The sequence below is a fragment of the Eumetopias jubatus genome, unplaced genomic scaffold, assembly GCF_037043125.1.
Source record: "Eumetopias jubatus isolate StellerSeaLion01/CBP00866 unplaced genomic scaffold, mEumJub1_p1.0 scaffold_1, whole genome shotgun sequence".
Taxonomy (NCBI): Eukaryota; Metazoa; Chordata; class Mammalia; order Carnivora; family Otariidae; genus Eumetopias; species Eumetopias jubatus.
Window position 1 is genome coordinate 151,704,498 of NW_028274807.1, and position 18,187 is coordinate 151,722,684.

General features: G+C 40.6%; 1 protein-coding gene across 16 annotated transcripts in view; it reads right to left on the minus strand.

Moving 5' to 3' along the window:
- Positions 1–8,711: 8,711 nt before the first annotated feature.
- ARPP21 (cAMP regulated phosphoprotein 21) overlaps positions 8,712–18,187 on the minus strand; it is a 109,616-nt gene continuing 100,140 nt past the window's right edge. For all 16 annotated transcript variants that reach the window (XM_088021482.1, XM_088021475.1, XM_088021485.1 and 13 more), the window contains 2 exons: positions 10,157–10,305; positions 8,712–8,969 (listed from right to left, as the gene is read on the minus strand). In XM_088021482.1, the coding sequence (XP_087877608.1) occupies positions 8,712–8,969; positions 10,157–10,305 (407 nt within the window). The remainder of the gene's footprint in view (positions 8,970–10,156; positions 10,306–18,187) is intronic.

Sequence of the window (18,187 nt, forward strand, 5' to 3'; positions counted from 1 at the left end):
TAGCATGTAGAGAGGGAACTCTACTGGGTCTTACTAGGGGATCAGGAAGCTAAAGGAAAATTTTCCACAAGAAGAAATGTTTGCGGAAATGAAGGCTTGTCCAATGTCACCCATGTAATAAACATAAGGACTTGAAATCTGATTTTTTTTTACCCAAAACCTGATGGTGCTCTATGAAACACATCCAACCATTGCAGGGCCAATGATGGACCACAGCAGACAACATAGACTGATGTTTGACTATAGTTTGAGACCTGTAGGCTTTGGGTATGTTATGGGTTATACTGTGTCCCCCCAAAAGATATGTTCAAGTCTTATTCCCAGAACCTGTGAGTGTGCCCTTATTTGGAAATAAGGTCTTTGTGGATGTAATCAAGTTAAGATGAGGTCATTGAATGGGCCTTATAACCCCCTATGATGGGTGTCCTCGGGAAGGAGAAAAGTCAGAGACACTGAGACAGAGACACAAATGACAGACAGATTGCCATATGAAGAAGGAGGCAGAGATTAGAGCCATGCTGCCACATGCCAAGGGACACCTAGAACCTGAAAGAAGTGAGGAAGCATTCTCCCTAACAAGCTTTGGAGGGAACATGATCTTACCAACACCTTGGTTTTGGACTTCTATCTTCTAAAACTGTGCAGGTATATATTTTTGTTGTTTGAAGCTACCCAGTTTGTGGTATTTTGTTATAGCAACCATAAGAAACTGATACAGGGCTTGAAGACAGGGAAATTAAAAAAAAAAAAAAAAAGAACTGTGCATACTCTCAAAGCCTGGAGGCATTCTGGGTCTTCTGCTTTTATGACTTGATCATTCCATATGTAACTGAGCCCACACTCAGGCAGCCACAGTGCAAGTCCATCCCTCCTGGTAGTGTGGTGCATGCACACAAACATGGTAAATTAGGCTGGATACAAGCACTGTATTTTGGGATTGTCCCAAGGTGGAACCCAATATGAACAAGGACCAGGCATGGTCTAGGTGTAGGGTACACTGATGGTGGCCGAGTGGGGGTGCGATGTGCCCCTTTTCCTGAATGAGTAGGGGACAGCAAGGTCAGAAAAGGAGACTACAGTGAGATTCTTCCAGGCGAATATGGCAGCATCTTGTTCATTTAGAATTATATACAAAGGTGCACTAAAAACTTGGCTTAACCTCTATACGTGAACACCGTCCAGCCAATATGGCATTTTGCACTTGTGTTTACAAATGTAGAGTATGAAGCTGTGAGAGAGGCTAAGGGGCTTGCACAAATCCCAGTGAGTGCGTGTGTGTTGCAGCGGCGGGTGGTCGGGGTGTTGCTGGGATTCAAACTCGAGACTTCTGATGTCATATCTTATACCGCAAGTATGGCAATATGTTGGTATAAAGGAATAATCGTGTCATGTATCCTTATGCCAAGCAATACCAACTGATGAACAGCCACCAATTTGAACAAATCAATTAGTTGCTTGAAGAGTTGAAAAAGATTCGATACATATATAGACAGATAGATAGATGATAGATAGATACTAGATATAGACACTTGTGTGGAGGGGTGTGGGTGTGTGTCAAAAAATATCCTAAGACACTGTTGGACACAGAGTAGATTTTGAGCAATTAGAAACCCCCGGGTTTCCCATGCCTCTTGTACCAGTATTCCATAGAGCTTTACATTTTTACATAAAGAAAAATAGAATACAGACATCACTGTCTTCTGGTACAGTACAGATCCTTCCCTGATGGAAAGGAAGCTAACCGAGCCTGGTAATCTCCAGCGAGGATGACATACAGGCAAAGTAAAGCAATAAATCATCAAATGATCTGCCAGCAGACTCAGCTGCAAGTGTGTTTATCTACTTTCTTTTAAACAACTCTTTTAATGGCATCTCACTGTCTCTCCCTTAGGAAATTATTTCATTGTATAATTGCCCTGGCTTCGAGTGAAATTTTCTTAATGTCCAATTTAAATTGCTGCTTTTTTTCTGTCTCAAGCCATTGCTCTCTATTACATTACTATTAAGCAATGTAAGTAACTCCTCTCTCTTTTGAAAAGGATGAAATCGGCTTGCACATTTCATTTAGAAATGTGACCTCATTCTTGTACATCAAAAATTTGAAACACTTGGAAAAGACAGGTAAGCATCCTATTTCTTGGAAAAACAGGGGATTTTCCTGCTTCTGAGTTTTTCCACCAGCTTAGAAACAATTCATGGGTCTAATACAATGACCCAGACAACACTATACATGTGGTGTTTCTTGCAGTGTCCCTGTAATGGAAAGATAAACACACTCATTTCTTCAAGGAAATGTGAACCCTGTATTAGATGAGGCATTTTACACAAAGAAGGAGAACATATTTGCACAGACAGAGGTGCTTATTGACTTACTTGCTCAAGAACCCAGGAGAACCAGCTGCAGACTCCATGCGCCAAAGAGATAGAACCACAAGAAGGTGGGGAGTCTTATGATAGCACTATGGCAAGCCAAACATGGATAGTTTCAAATCTACTAGACAGTAAAAACTTTTAAGGTACAGAGGGAATAATATGGCCTTTACTTTTACTCAGAACCATCTATTTTCTTGGGTCGATTCTTATGGAGGTGCTAAATGTTTAGTAAGAAACATGATTCAAAAATTCACAAAAAAAAAAAACTGCCCTAATTTGAATTTGAATTCCAGGACGTACATCTCTATGACTCACCTTCTCCTTCTGCACCCCTGCGTGCCCCCTTCCTCCATACCCTATGTCGCCCAGACACCGAAAGAATGAGGCCTCAAGTATTCAGAAAATGACCCTCCTCCAACAGGACGCTATCCAGCTGCATCGGTCAGTCTGGGCCTGCGCGTCATCTGCATGCATATCGTCTTGATTGCCTGCTGGGTTTGCTTCTTGATTGTCCATCAAATCCAGTTTCAGGGTTCACCTCTATTCAGATTTATGTCTCCTTCTGTTTGCTCAATATCCAACCTCTCCTGACTCCTTCTATGCCAACACTGGGAGTAAAATGGAATAAAGCAGTAAAACAACAAATCAAATCATGAACACAAACATCAAAGCGTTCCCTGAGCTTCCTCAGTCAGGGAGTTGGTTAATATTGTCTTAGAGGATGCAGCCTCATGCCCAGTACAGGAATCAGTTCTTTGAGGAATCAATCGGGAAATGATTTTCCTCCACAGAAGAGTATCAGATGTCTGCCACCCCCACTGTGTCCACAATGCTGAAGCAGCAGAGAACAAGATCAGGGTGAGCTGCTCGTGCCCCTGGTGGCATATAATAGTGGCAAATCTTTCTGTACTGAAGATTGGAGGCTGCAAAACTCCTCAGAAAGTGGATGATAAAGATTTGAACTTGAAATGAGCACTAAAGCTGAGAACTATTGGAAGATAATCTCAAAGCCCTAATGAGAACAACTTCCTTAGAAAAGAGGGTTTGGGGTAAAATAATATGGAAGGAAGCCAAAATGTCTGGTCTTATGTAGAAGAAGTGTCACCCATAAGAGTACAGAAAACACATTTTTTAAAAGATTTTTTATTTATTTATTTGACAAAGAGAGTACACAAGTAGGCAGAGCGGCAGGCAGAGGGAGAGGGAGAAGCAGGCTCCCCCCATGCAGAGGACCCCCCTCCATGCAGGGCTCGATCCCAGGACCCTGGGATCATGACTTGAGCTGAATGAAGGCAGATGCCTAACCAACTGAGCTACCCAGGTGCCCCGAAAACCCCCTTTTTTGAGCTCTAATGGAAAAGGATTCTCACCATGTATTGAGACAAGGGGGTATAAGAAGTTGATATCAAATTTCACCATGTATCTCGTACAGATACTGAATACTTAGCAACCTTCCCCATGCTGTCTCCAGTCTCAACTCAGACTTCATTTCTTTCACCCGGACAGGGTATAGTAACTGTGCCATGTGATGCAACTTGACAGGGCACTTACATGCACACATTTCCATCCAAGAGGGAAAAACAAGACCTATACCACTATAAAACTTGGCTGTGCATGCAACACAATTGCTAAGGGTTGAGAACCAGGATTCATTTCTGACTTCTCCCAACTAGGCTGCTGGTCCCAGTAGCTCAATGACAACCCTTAAGTATAATTGTGTTCATCTCCACTTTCTGAATGAAGAGGCTTTTCAAGTCTAACCCGTCCTACTTTTCAAGGCCCATGCTTCTTTAGGAACCATGGCTGGATCGTATCACCTTTGATTCAAAACTCTTCAGAAGTCCCTGGGGGCCTGTTAACGCTGCCTGGCTGTCGAGGTCCTGCCAACCAGGCCCACCATGAACCTCGAAGTACTCCTCCTGTCATCTTCCTCTATCTAGCTACCTCCCACTTCAACCAACCTGAATGGGAATGTCCAGGGGTTCCTGGGTTTCTTTCGTTTTCATGTGTTTCTCTTGGTTGGGGTTGTGACTCACTCACCTCATGTCTGCATGCCCAAATTCCATCTAACCAGCATGGCCCAGGCCAAAAGCCTCATAAAACCACAGCCAGGAGCCATCTACTCCTTCTCTAAAATCTTGTTTTTACATGTGTTTTTCATATGAAGCCTGTGACTACTTTCCTATAGTTTTTAGTCATTTGTACACTGGTATAATTTATTCTGAAAACTTATAAACTTCATAAAGGCAGGGGCTCCAGATACTGGCACAAAGTATGGAAATTAGTGAATACACAGTAAAAGGTGGTTGAATAAAAAAAAATGCATAAATCACTCTTGTTCTTTTTTATACTCATAGGAAGGTGTGCAGGATCATTAGAGATAACATCATCTATATATCTATATGACTATTACTTTAATAATTTTATTTTTTTTAGAGATTTTACTTATTTTTTTGTCAGAGAGAGAGAGAGAGCACAAGCAGGGGGAGCAGCAGGCAAAGCAGGTAGAGGGAGAAGCAGGCTCTCCGCCAAGCAAGGAGCCTGATGCGGGACTCGATCTCAGGACCCTAGGATCATGACCTGAGCCGAAGGCAGACGCTTAACCGACTGAGCCACCCAGGCATCCCTATAATAATTTTAGATATAAATTCTTCCAACATCAAGAATTTAAAAAGAGAAAGCCCAGAAATATTGGTGATATGGCATTAGCTTCCAGACTCACACACTCATGGAGGAAAGTGTACACACTAGGGTAGTTACCAAAAGATGTCATAGTTGGAAGGAGGGTTGTGATATTACATGTGCATATATAATGTAGTTTCTATGCAGATAAAAGAACTATATTTGTATTTTTTTAGGAGCCTCTAACGTAATGTTTTAAAATAAAGGTTCCTCATAATATTAATCTTTTGATACAGTCTGTGAAGAAAAGATATTGTGCTCGACTAAGTTTGAGAAACTGCAAATTATGCCACCCGCTTAGAAACTCGTAATCTAAAGTGCTATGGTAAAGGTTTCCAGAAATCAGAATCTTTACAAAGATTGCTTAACTTTCATTAACCTTGTTTCCCAACCATTATTATCCTTGGAACAGTCTTTTTCAGATAATAACTATTTGTATCCCAAGGAAAGGGTCTACCACAGAAAATGTTTTAGAAACTACTCTTCTAAGGTTTTACTTGTGAACAAAACCCAAGCTATTTGTTTTAACTCTGCCCTTAGGGTGAGAGATTTATAATGCTTTCTTTCTGGTCTATAAGTGATCAAGTCACCTGCGATGACGAGTGCCAGGTTAGAGGTAAGGGGTGGGCCTGCAGTGAACAGTGCAGACCTGTGTGCACAGAATACAGGTAGCAGACCATGGGGGTTGAAAACATCCCACCACACTCTAGCTGTTGGCCAGAGTGGAAAGGGAGACTGAAAGTGCATTTGTTAGACCTCAAAGCCATTTCTGCTGCAATGTTCTTCCTTCCCTGATTGTTTTTGCTTTGTACTTTGAATCTCTCTTATAAAGCTGCTCTGGCTCATGTGTACCCTACTTATTTTTGTTATGATGATTTATAACTTTATTTTAAATCCTCCAACCATACTTCTAATTAATTACATAACTCCACTTCCATAATGTTACATAACATTCTCTCCTATCCCACCCACATCCTGTGAAACTATATTAAAACAATAAAATAATTATGGCTGACATCCATTGGCATCCTGGTTAGAACATTTAGTTCCAACTATCGCAGAATAACTAAGTGTATGATAAAACTTACAAAAATAAGTCTAAGTGCTTTAAATTTATTTGTACTCATTTGGAATGGTGCCACATAATTAGGATATAATCAAGTATGCAATAAAAGTTTGCTGAATAAATGAATGCATAAGTCACTCTTGTTCTCATTTACGCTCACAGAGAGGATCATTAGGGATGACTGTATCTATGTAGTTACATATATATGTATCCATGTCTCTCTATAAGCTTATGTACTGAATAATATGTAATTACAAAATGTGATTGTGATAAAATTATTAGCCAACATGAAAAAATAGGAATGTTCTGATGATAAATTAAATCCTGGAAATTCTTCACTGATAAAGCCATCTCTCTACACAGCCATCTCAAATATTCTAATGTAAAAGACAGCATAATGTAAGATCTGGAATAAATAATGTTGGGTATCAATATTTAGTGAAAGTAGACAAGGCTCAGCCTGAAACAGTATCCAAATTGCTTTATGCAGGAAAAGTCAAATGTCTCAGTGGGAAAGAGCACGTTTGCAGGAGGGGGGCCAAAGACAGAGAAAGCCTGTCTTTTCTACAACCGTGATTAATGTTTCAGATAAAGAGGGCTGAGTCATGCTAGAAATCATTAAAGAAAAGATAAAAAGTTCTCAGAATTCTGTGAAAAGAAGATAAACATTCAGACTCATATTTGGATCCTTGCGTTTGGGATCACTGCCAATATGAGAGAGCTAAATGGAGGCTATATTTCTAAAGTGATCTCTATTGGTCAGCCCCTTCCTTCCATTAGGGGAAGGTATTAATTAGGCAAACACATTGCTCCTTCTCAGAGCAGCTATTGGTTTAGTAGCTACTCAGCCTGTTGGTTTAATGGCTCAATAAAAAAAAAAAAAATGCAACATTCTCTTTTTATAACAACTCTTTCATTGGATAGGGCTTATTTACAATGAAGAATTCAGGAGACTGAGATTTGGGGCAATGGGACAGATGTCCCAGGGAATGAAGCTAATGAGAGCGTGCATAAAAGTTCCCTTTTAAAAGAAAAAGAAAATGAGAATATAAACTTAAGAAATGGTAATCCTAGGTAGAGTTTTTAACTAGTAGCTTCATGCTATCTCCAACTAAGCAACATGAAAATGGAAAGATCTAATATGGGGGAAAGTGATAATAAAAAGAACAGTGGGAATTATCCAGATATACTCTCCAAACCCCTCTCATTGGTAATAATGGTTTTTAGACAGAGAGTATAAAAGAGAAAACTATTAGTCATTGTACTGTGATAGCACAGGGGAAGCTGTAGGGTTATATTCCCCCATTAAATACCTCCCAGAATGGCCAAAGCTGATGTTTGGAGTTCTGTTATTATTTTTCAAAGGTTGTCATAAAACAATCTTACCTGCAGAATCTACAGGGGATTAGATAAACATTTTAGGATTAGACAGGATCGGCTTCTTCTAAATGTTTCTTTTTTTTCCCAATGTTCTAAGTCTTTGTGACTAAATTGTTGTTATATTTTACCTTCCTTTCAGTTGCCAGGATAAACGTTAGCACCTTTGAGTTATTGACCCAAAACTAGTGGCACTTTATTTACATTGTATGACCCAATATATTTGATAGAATTAGATCATGCCCTTCCAATTTCCCACTAAATGAAGAAATCTTGTTTTTCAGGTAGATGGTGGAACTTCAAAGAAGACAGAACAGAGTTTGGTGTAGGGCTGCTATTATAAGTCACTCAGGTTTTCCGACTTCCCGAATTTCCGAGCTACATATATTCAATACCCCTAGATCTAAAATCAAGATATACATTTCAAAAATGTGAAGTCGATGAATGTTGGAAATGGAAGACATCTTATTCCCAGGACCCCTGTATTACTAGGACAAGAAACTACAGTTGGTTAATTGTTTGCCTACCACCTCTCCCAACGTGATGCCAGATTTACAAATATCTGGAACATCTTTACTGGGCATTACTCATGAAATAGTGTTCAAAGGGGTAACAGTGACACATAAGCAAACACATATTGGAAGAGAGAGTGAACCAAACTGGTGGTAAAAACATGACCTTCCTCCATAAGGTCAAATAGTTTTATTTTGATTAAACACTACAATACAGTATATATCCATTAAAAAAGAAAACTCTATAGTGTATATAAATTATTCCTTCCATTCATCAATTCTTTTCTTTTCCATTACAGCTTTGGTACAATGTGATTTCAGTATATCATTTTTAAATACTTTTAGCATCACAAACTCAACACAAAGTACAAAACTAATAATCCAAATTAGGGATATTATAATCTACACAGTGGTATTCAGTGGTAGGAGAAAATCTTACCTTGATGAATTCATGTCACTAGCTAAGCTAAAGGCATACCTAGCAGACATGACGGAAATATGCACCATTAAACAGCTAATGTGTGTATTAGTCTTTGTTGGTTTTTTTTTGTTTTGTTTTTCTGTTTGTTTTTTTACAGAATACCAGCAGCAATCATTTGAGTGTTGAGTGAATGCTTGAGTCCTCAGCCAGTCTCCCACCTTGCTCCTCTTCCCTTAAAGGCCATGAGTAAGATCACAAACATGTAGCACAGCCAGAGCACTCAGAATTTGACCTGCCACCCGGTGTTGCTCATAGTTGTACAGTTTGTCCTGCAGCTAGCCGACATCACAGGGACAGTGCTGGAGGGGCAGTGTGGACCGATCAGCCTAAGGTTGTTCTGAGGCGTCGGCGGTGTGACATTACAGTAAACAGGCATTCCAGTGGCTGGGAGTGACCCTTGACCTGCCTGGTTAGGTAGCATGATTGGCTGTTGGTATGACTGCTGGGGCAGTCCTTGAGAACCCTGGGTCATTGGCACCTGTAGAAGACACAAGAGAGAGCCCTTCATGAAGAGGTTGAGTTTGCCTGTCCCATGAGCTACTGTGAGGTCAGGAAAAATACTCAAGCGTTTGGGTGAGACCTAACTGGTCACCCATCCCAGCGCTACCTTTTATCAGCTGTTTTACCTTGGGCAAGTCCCTCAACCTCTCTGATTGCCTCGGCCATCTGCATAGTGACACCCATGCAAAGTGCCACTGAGAAGATTGTAAGGCTGATGTACGGTGCTGGGACATGTGTGGTGATGGCGCAAAAGGCGTTAGCTCAGAACTTCCTTCTTTCCTCCCTCCTTACCCACTGGAGGCTGCAGTTTAGATTACTTGCTCAGAATTTCTGTTTGGAAAGCGACACTCCCATGCTGGTTTCACATACACAAAGTGGCCTGGAGCCAGACAGCAAAAGGGGCTTTTGTCCCAGGCACCTGCCTCACTCTCAACCTGCAGCTTCAAAAAACATCTAATGTGGAGCCAGAGGTTAAACTGAGACAATTTGAGTCAGGATTCTCAGAGGAGGAGGACGGAGGATAGGGTTTTTATTTTGTTTTGTTTTGTTTGTTTCTTTGTTTGAGGGCCAGAAGTGGCTGGTGCAGCTAAATTTAACAGTGAAAGCATTTCACTAACCCTTCACTTCCACTTTCAGGCTATCTCAGGATGTAAATCACAAAAGGATGCATGACATTTTTAAAATACCCAGTATGGGTTGAGTCTAGAAAATAAGGTTGGTATAGACCTTATCCATGCCCTTTGAAAAATCTGAGATGCCATTTGAACACCTCTTTTAACTTGAAACTGTGGTAAAATGAAATTTGGGGGGCTGTGTACAAAAATGAGTGGAAATTTGTCATGAGGGTTTTTTTCCCAATAAGCCAAATTACAATGGAACAGCCAAAGGTCTTCATGACCAAAACGTTATAGGCTGCAGACTTTTCTTCCATGAATAGAAGTTTATATAGAACCACATTTAGCAGGACATTCAAAAGCCACAGTAGTTAGAGAAGCATACCTGTCCCATTTTCTACTTATAGTCTTAATTCAAAGTCAACCATCAACAGGGGCTGGGCATAGCACCCACCACCCTGCTAACCACCCAACACGGGACATACCCACAGCCTCTACTTTGGCCAGTGCTACTTTCTAAACCACAATTTTCCAAGCTGCTGATGTGCACCTGATAAGAAGACATTGTTGGGTAGGAGACCATCACGCTTTGCACCGGAGCTCCTGGCTGGTTGCTCATCACGCTCTGACTCTGGGGTGGCTGCTGCACTCCTATGAGGCCTTGGAACCCCTGTTGGCCAGACAAGACTGGCTGGTAACCTGCAAAGAAAAACCACCTTTTGAACTGGTTGCCCCAGGAAGAGCACAAGTGATATCTCATGGGGTACAAGCACTTGTTCACAAGGCAGCCTTCAGACATCTCGATCTGCCTGTCGGCAATGTGTTACCCAAATGCTTATTTCCCAAGAATGTGGTTTTTTGTTCTAAGAGTGGACAAGAGTAGGAAGCCAAAAAATTCGCTGATATTTGCATCCTCATGCAGAACGGTCCAATGAGCACGTTGTGACGATTGTAGATTTTTTTAATGGCACAAACACGGTAACCTCTATTGGTATTTGATAGCTATAAATTACACTTCTCATGATTTGTTGTTTGCTTTGTTTCAATATTTGGAGTATTCACAAATTATCAAGTTTTTTTTCTAAATAAATTGACTCATTCTCTTACTATCTCACCTTTCTGCACAAACTCGTTTCACCCAGAGATCATCAAACTGCCTAATAACTTTCTATTTTCCACGTTTTAGTGAATAAAATGATTCACTACCCTTACTAATTCGATGTCCATTGCCTTAGACAAAAGGCAGCAACAAGAGAAAAATATGGCATGCTTTTATTCTGTTTCAACACTAGCTCCCAGGAGAACATTCTGGTAAAGCACTCTACTAAATGACCATGTACATACAATAGATAATACAGAATACAGCACTTAAAAATTTTTATACATCGTGTCCTTCTGAGTGGGTCAGTTGCTTTGGTTTCTTTTCTTTCTTTCTTTTTTTTTTTTTTGAAGTGGATCATAATTTATTTGTTGCAATTATTTTAATCCCCACCACAAGTGGTTTAAAATGCATTCTTAAAGGAAGTGAACTAGTCTTATAAATTCTGGGAAGAAGGTTATGATTTAGGTGAAAATGATGTGGTGGTAGAAAAATGAAACAGATTGACTTCATGATATAAAAGAAGTCCTTCCAGAGCTCATATTACTAACCTTACTGAGTACTTGAGAGAAAGTAGAACTGTTGTGTTAATACAATTCTCTGAGAGAAAATCTTTAAAATCCTAGATTTTTAAAAAAGATTTTATTTATTTATTTGAGTGAGAGAGAGAGAGAGCACGATCCCAGGACCGTGGGATCGTGACCTGAGCCAAAGGCAGACGCTTAACTGACTAAGCCACCCAGGCGCCCCTAAAATCCTAGGTTTTTTTTTTTTTAACACAAACACTGAAATATGTTTTACAACCAGATTTTGAAAATTGAAACAAAGAGTAAAAAAATTCCTAATCAACATGCATTCTTTTTTTTAAGATTTTTATTTATTTGAGAGAGAGAGAATGTGAGCAGGAGGGAAAGGATGAGAGAGAATCTGAAGCAGACTCTGCGCTGAGCATAGAGCCCAACCACAGAGCTCAGTCTCACCACGGCGAGAGCATGACCTGACCGGAAGCCAAGAGTCAGATGCTTAACTGACTGAGCCACCCAGGTGCCCCTCAATTCTTAATAAATAACCCGTGTTTTGAGTGCATGTGACAGTTTTAACTTTATATCGAGGACAGGTAAATCTTTGCAGAGGAAAATATCTTGCTATCCTTTCGCATACATAAAACTACATTTACTCTTCTTAGAAATATCATGGAGAAAATGGCTTGCAAAGAGTCACTGAGTTAGGAGATCAGCTCCGTTGGCCAAACTAGATGGAAATATGGTGCAGTCCATATGGAACACCTAAGAGAGGAGGCCTGGGGAAAAGCTGAGCTGGGAGGCCTGACCTGTGCCTGCCACTGGGTTGGGAAGTGTGGAATTTAGAAAATCACCCTTTGATCTTCTTTACATATTCCACTGTTTTGTGTTCACAGTAGTCACCAAACTTCAGTTCCATAGTGGTTTTAACTTACTGAGTTATTTTAACTTCTTGTGAGGACACCACATATTAAGAATATAATTAAGAATAATGACAATCTCCCCTCTATCTACTTTGTGCCCATGGTACACAGTCAAAGCCTTCCCTGGACATGCTCTGTAGGCCCATGTAAGACTAAGAGCATCAGCTCAGGGGGTGGCATACCTAGAAGGTTTACAAGTTATACAATAAGGAAAACCCACCAGACAGGAACAAGAAATTGGGACAAAGGCCATGTCATCGTCCTCACTGTCTCCCCAAATGCCTCGTATACAGAGGCACTTGGGAGAAAATTATTTTAACATTGCAGACATACCTTGTTTTATTGAGCTTTGCTTTAATGTGCTTTGCAGATACTGCATTTTTTACAAAGTGAAGGTTTGCAGCAATCCTGCTTCAAACAAGTTTATCAGCACCATTTTTCCAACAGCATTTGCTCACTTCGTCTCTGTGTCACATTTTAAAATTCTCACAGCATTTCAAATGTTTTCATTATTTCGTTTGTTATGGTGATCTGTGATCTCTGTTTATAAGTCATGGAAAGCTCAGATGATAGCTAGCATATTTTAGCTATATATATATTATATATGTATAACATATATATATATAATTTTTTTTAAGTAGGCTCCATGCCCTGCATGGAGCCCAACATGGGCCTCATCTCATAATCCTGATATTGAGACCTGAGCTGAGATCAAGAGTCAGATGCTCAACCGACTGAGCCATCCAGTCACCCCGTCAATAAGTATTTTTTAATTAAAATATACACACTGCAATTTTTAGACATGATTCTAGGCTATACTTAATAGACTAAAATATAGTGTAAACATATATGCACTGGAAAGCCAAAAAATTCATTTGACTCACTTTATTGCAATATTCACTTCATTGCAGTGGTCTGGAAGTGAACCCACAGCATCTCTGAGGAATGCTTGTCATTGCAAACAATTGTTTTTTATTATTTCCATTATCCAGAGATTCCACTCTAATTCATGTATCCATTGGCCCTGAAAAATTCTGTTGCTATTTTGCTTTTATTACGACATTATTCCTAGCCATATCAAACTCAGGCTAGCAAGAATTGTTACACATGCAAGAAAACAACTTGATATGAATGTAAACAATTCATCACCAACAGTCTTCCTTACCATCTAATTCCACAGCAAAGAATAGGCAATGTGTGAACACACTTTGTAGTCTAAGTAATGGTAAATATAATAGAGCTTTATTTCTCGCTGAAGATTCAAAGCACAGGTTGAAAAAGTGAGGAATGTCTTAAAATTCTCACTTATATCTGGTCACAGAGTGAAAGCCCTGTTGGTCTCAACGGACGTTTTGCAGGACACACATAACTAAGATGGGAACAGAAAGAGGGGAGGCAGGGAGGCGAGGGGGGCAGGGGGTGAGGGGGAGGCAGGGGGGCGAAGGGGGGCAGGGAGGCGAGGGGAGGCAGGGGCGAGGGGGGCAATGGAGGCGGGAGGGCAGGGGGGCGAGGGGGGGCAGGGGGGCCAGGGGAGGCAGGGGGGCGAGGGGGGCAATGGGAGGCATGGAGGCGGGGGGAGGCATGGAGGCGGGGGAGGGCAGGGAGGCGAGGAGGGGCAGGGAGTCAAGGGGGGCAGGTGTCGAGGGGGGCAATGGAGGAGGGGGGAGGCAGGGAGGTGGGGGGAGGCAGGGGGGCGAGGGGGGGCAGGGAGAGGTGCAGTGGCCTTGCTTCTAGAGATTATTTATGTATTTGCTTATTGAATCCTTCCATCCTCCCACAGAGTCTTCTTCAAAATGTTCAAAACTAAACTGAGGTGGCCTTTGAGAGATTCATTTATTGCACAAGCTCTAAACCAAAATTGGGGTGAAGGGATATAAGTCTTATGATAATAGAGCTGTTTAGACATACAGAAACAGAATGTCTTGATAGGACGAGGAAGGACATGCCAAATAATACTCAAGCAGAGAAAAAGCCTAAGGAGGCTGTGTGGCCTCATCCCAGGACAGGCACAGACCTGAGGGTGAGATGCATCTTTGCTGAGAGGACGGATGCAGTGCACTGCAGTGATTCCCTCCCCAGGCCTCCTCCGCCTCATGACCTGTGAATGTAAATACTCAGTAATAGCAGAGCAATGAGCTTCCAGCTCTGCACCGGGGTTCCTGTGGTAACCACACTTAGGGCACATAAAGATTTCTGTGGGAAGCGAATAATGCTCTACAATTTCAAAATGAAAACTTAACGTGTAAAGAAAGCCCAATTTATATTCATGAATACCATTCATTTCTCAATTTGCTCCCCAGGCAAGAGATTTACACCTGGAATGGTTTCATTGGAGGTGCCCGTTTCTTTAAATTACGGTAGGCAGCAGAATGGTCCTTAAGACAGGAGGCTTTTTGGAATGTGAATCTGAGACCTGGTCCAGAAATAGACCAATAGAAATGCAATAGCAGTGACCTGAGAATGAACTAACAGTATCTGCCCAGGACACAACACACCCAAAGGCAGAGCTGGCAGAGCTGGTGGCAACCTGCTTAGCTCGTCTATTCAAATGACAAATGTGCTCCAGTTTGTCAATTCTGAGCTGTGAAATGATCGGTTTTTTATATTTATTGAGGATTAGCAAGATAGAATGCATCTTACAAAACAGAAACAGCAACACTCTGCCCTGTAGGCTTGCCATGGAAATCATAAAGACATTAGCTATTTTTATTTCTTTTTCCAGTCACGATTAATTCAATTTTCGAGTCACATGCACCATTTGTTTTCTGAAGGTAAAAAGGTTAGGAATGGACAAATGTCTCCTCGCAAATAAAAGAATGCACTCTGCTAAGATTGAGGGATTATATGATTTAAAATGTCTGGATCTGATCAATCTGAAAATTTAATACTGTTTCTACTAAAATACAACAGTTATTGGATACTCTTTGTATTTTGAGGATTATTCATTAATTTTCTGTCAAGGAAACATTTCTCTTGATACACCACAATTATGAAAAATCAGAATGTAAATTGATTAGGGAATATAAATTGGCATGACTGTGACGGACCTTATTTTAGCCAGTATTTGAATACTTTGTTACAGATCCAACCTTTTGAAATGAATGAAAGAACAAAGTAGCAAACTGTATTTTCAGTTGCCTCAGCTACTGTTGGTTACAGAGGTGAAGATGGGGAAATGAGTAGTTAAGAGAGCAGATATCTCTAGAACAAATTAATGAGAAACTAGCCAGTTCTTCCTGTCTCCCCCAACCCACCCAAGTAGTGTAATTTACATGTTGTGTTTATTAAGTAAAATATTCTTAATGTGCCGGGATGTCTTTTCAAATATTAAAATTAATTTTAATTAATTTCTTAATACAAAAATTGCTTATCTTGGCTGAACCAAGATACAAATATTTCTCTAAGTTCCTAGGGAAAATGCTAGCTGTCTATGAATCCAAATTCTGCTCTTTGTACACAGTTTTGAGATGGAATTACAGTAGCTCAGCTGTGTCATGGCTGGTGAAGAATATGAAGAAAAATGTTTATTCAGAACTGGCTTCTCCCTTTGCTGAATTTTCATAGTTTGTGCATTAGGCCATTTTCCAGTATTTCCCCAGTTCTGTTTCTCAGTTTCCTATCAATTCCTTTATACTTTGATTTTCTCTGAAGATTTTCCATTATAAACTAGCTAACTAGCTATTTTTGTTGATCACTTAAGTCTAATCCAGACAGTGAATTAAATGCTTTTACCTTTTATCACGATAATCCTGGGAAATAGTCACTATTATTAAATTTCTTTTACAGAAGAGAAAACTGACTTAGGTGTAGGGTTTTCTCAAGGTCAGACAGCTACTAGGAGGGAAAGCTTGAATTTTAGTTGTGGCTTACTGACATCAGGAACCTTGCCTATACTCACTAAATTGGAGTACTATTTAGTATACCATTTTTCTAATTCTCATACCCTAACAATTCCTTCAGTGTGGCAGGTACTCAATGGTCATTTATTGCATTCATCGTTTCTCAATAATTGAAACAATTAAGAGGACAAGATTTTTGATCCATAGTTTGCTGAAGAAGATCTTGTTAGTATCAAAGAAATAAAATCAAAGTCTGACCTGTCAAAACCAACTCATACTACTCAATAACAGTTTTAAAGTTTTATTTGTCAGATTAGGGGATACTAGACAGGCAGCTGGGTTGGAATAGGGTTGGGGGGGCAAACAGACTCTAATCCCTTCATTTACTTCTAATAAGCTGATACTATAGTTTTCAATCACTAGGATCATTTCAAATAATGGCTTGCTTCACAATCTTTGAAGACCTGATCTTAAAATATAAGGTAAAAAAAAAACTGAGGGTTCTAGAGGGGAGGAGGGTAGGGGGATGGGTTAGCCTGGTGATGGGTATTAAAGAGGGCACATTCTGCATGGAGCACGGGGTGTTATTAACAAACAATGAATCATGGAACACTACACCAAAACAAATGATGTAATATATGGTGATTAACATAACAATAAAAAATTTTAAAAAAACTTATGCCTACATTAAATATAAAGTTAGTCATTTGACTGTTTTAGGCAGCTGGTTGCCTCTAGGAAAGTCACTTGGCCTTTGGAAACAAAACTAGTTTTAATCATACTGAGAAATAGGCAAGAGAGGGTAGATACACAGAGACTCTGCAAAATGACCTAGGATGTCAGATGAAGGCTTGGAGAAACCAAGATCCCCCAGGCCACTTAGAGATGGCTATACCTTTGGATTTTATAGACTGCAATCACGCTTCCTAGTTCTGTGAAACTATGACTTCTCTCCCGAGTTTTTCCTGTTACTAGGCCACTGTCTTTAAGACAGGGAATCCTTTTTGGCTTCATCTACCTATAGTACCTTGGTGTTCAAGGTGGCCTTGGGTAGAGAGTATGGATATTCAGCATGGTATCACTATGGTTTCCTGAAAGAGGAATCCCTGTCTTATGCTTTAGAGAGGTGGATTTGGGGTAATCGATGCCCCTTGCCTGTCATCCCACCCTCATGTGAGGTGGAAGATCACCTCAATATCTTCCCTTCAGGCCTTCCAGAACTAGAGGGTCCTCAAATACTAAGGAAAACACCTGATTCTGGCCTTTGCAGATGCTGGCCTGTTCTAATACAACACCCAGGTGACAAATCTCAGGTGTGACAGTGTCGCCAAGTGGGCTCAACTTTGACAAGCAAGGTGTTTACCTTTTGAAGCACTTGCCTCTATGCCACACTCCCCATTTATGTGACCTAAGCCCTAACTAAGATTTTTTTAAAAAAAGATTTTATTTATCTATTTGAGAGAGAGAGAGAGAGAGTACAAACATGAGCGAGGGTGGGGGGGGAGAACAGAGGGAGAAGCAGGCTTCCCGCTGAGCAGGGAGCCTGATGCATGGCTCGATCCCAGGACCCTGGGATCATGACCTGAGCCGAAGGCAGACACCTAATGACTGAACCACCCAGGTGCCCCGTAAGTAAGACTTTTAAAACAGGAGAACTGTATAGACTAGATTGGAAGACATTTTTTATCTTTATACATGTCAAAAATTAAGATATGGGATAAAAATACCTAGCCTAGAAATCATAATCAGATACTCTTCTGTTCTTATATATGAAGTAAAATAGCACAAAACGGTCCTAAGCCTTCAAAAAGAGGAGGGTAAGAAACTGCTTTATTTTTCCTCTACCCATTAAAGCCCATCACCACTTCTTTCATCTCTGTGTAAATGGCTGCCTCCACCTTATTTGCCGGCTGCTTCTGCACCGATCCTCTTCTTTTCCCTGCCATTTATTATTCTGTGGTGTTAATTTCATAGGAACATGATGCAGAATGACCTGCAGGGAGTCTGCGCGGGAACAGAGGTAATGCAGCACACGTCCTGGCAAAGACCAGTCCATCCTAATGAATTTGAGGAAGGCTGTGACAGGCTCTAAGTGGAACTATGCTTCCCGAAGCAGTAGTTTTTCTTCACACTTGTTCTTTTGCTCATTAGCTTTCATACAGCACAGAGTGTAATTCTTAAAAGCCTCTTTCCTGTCCC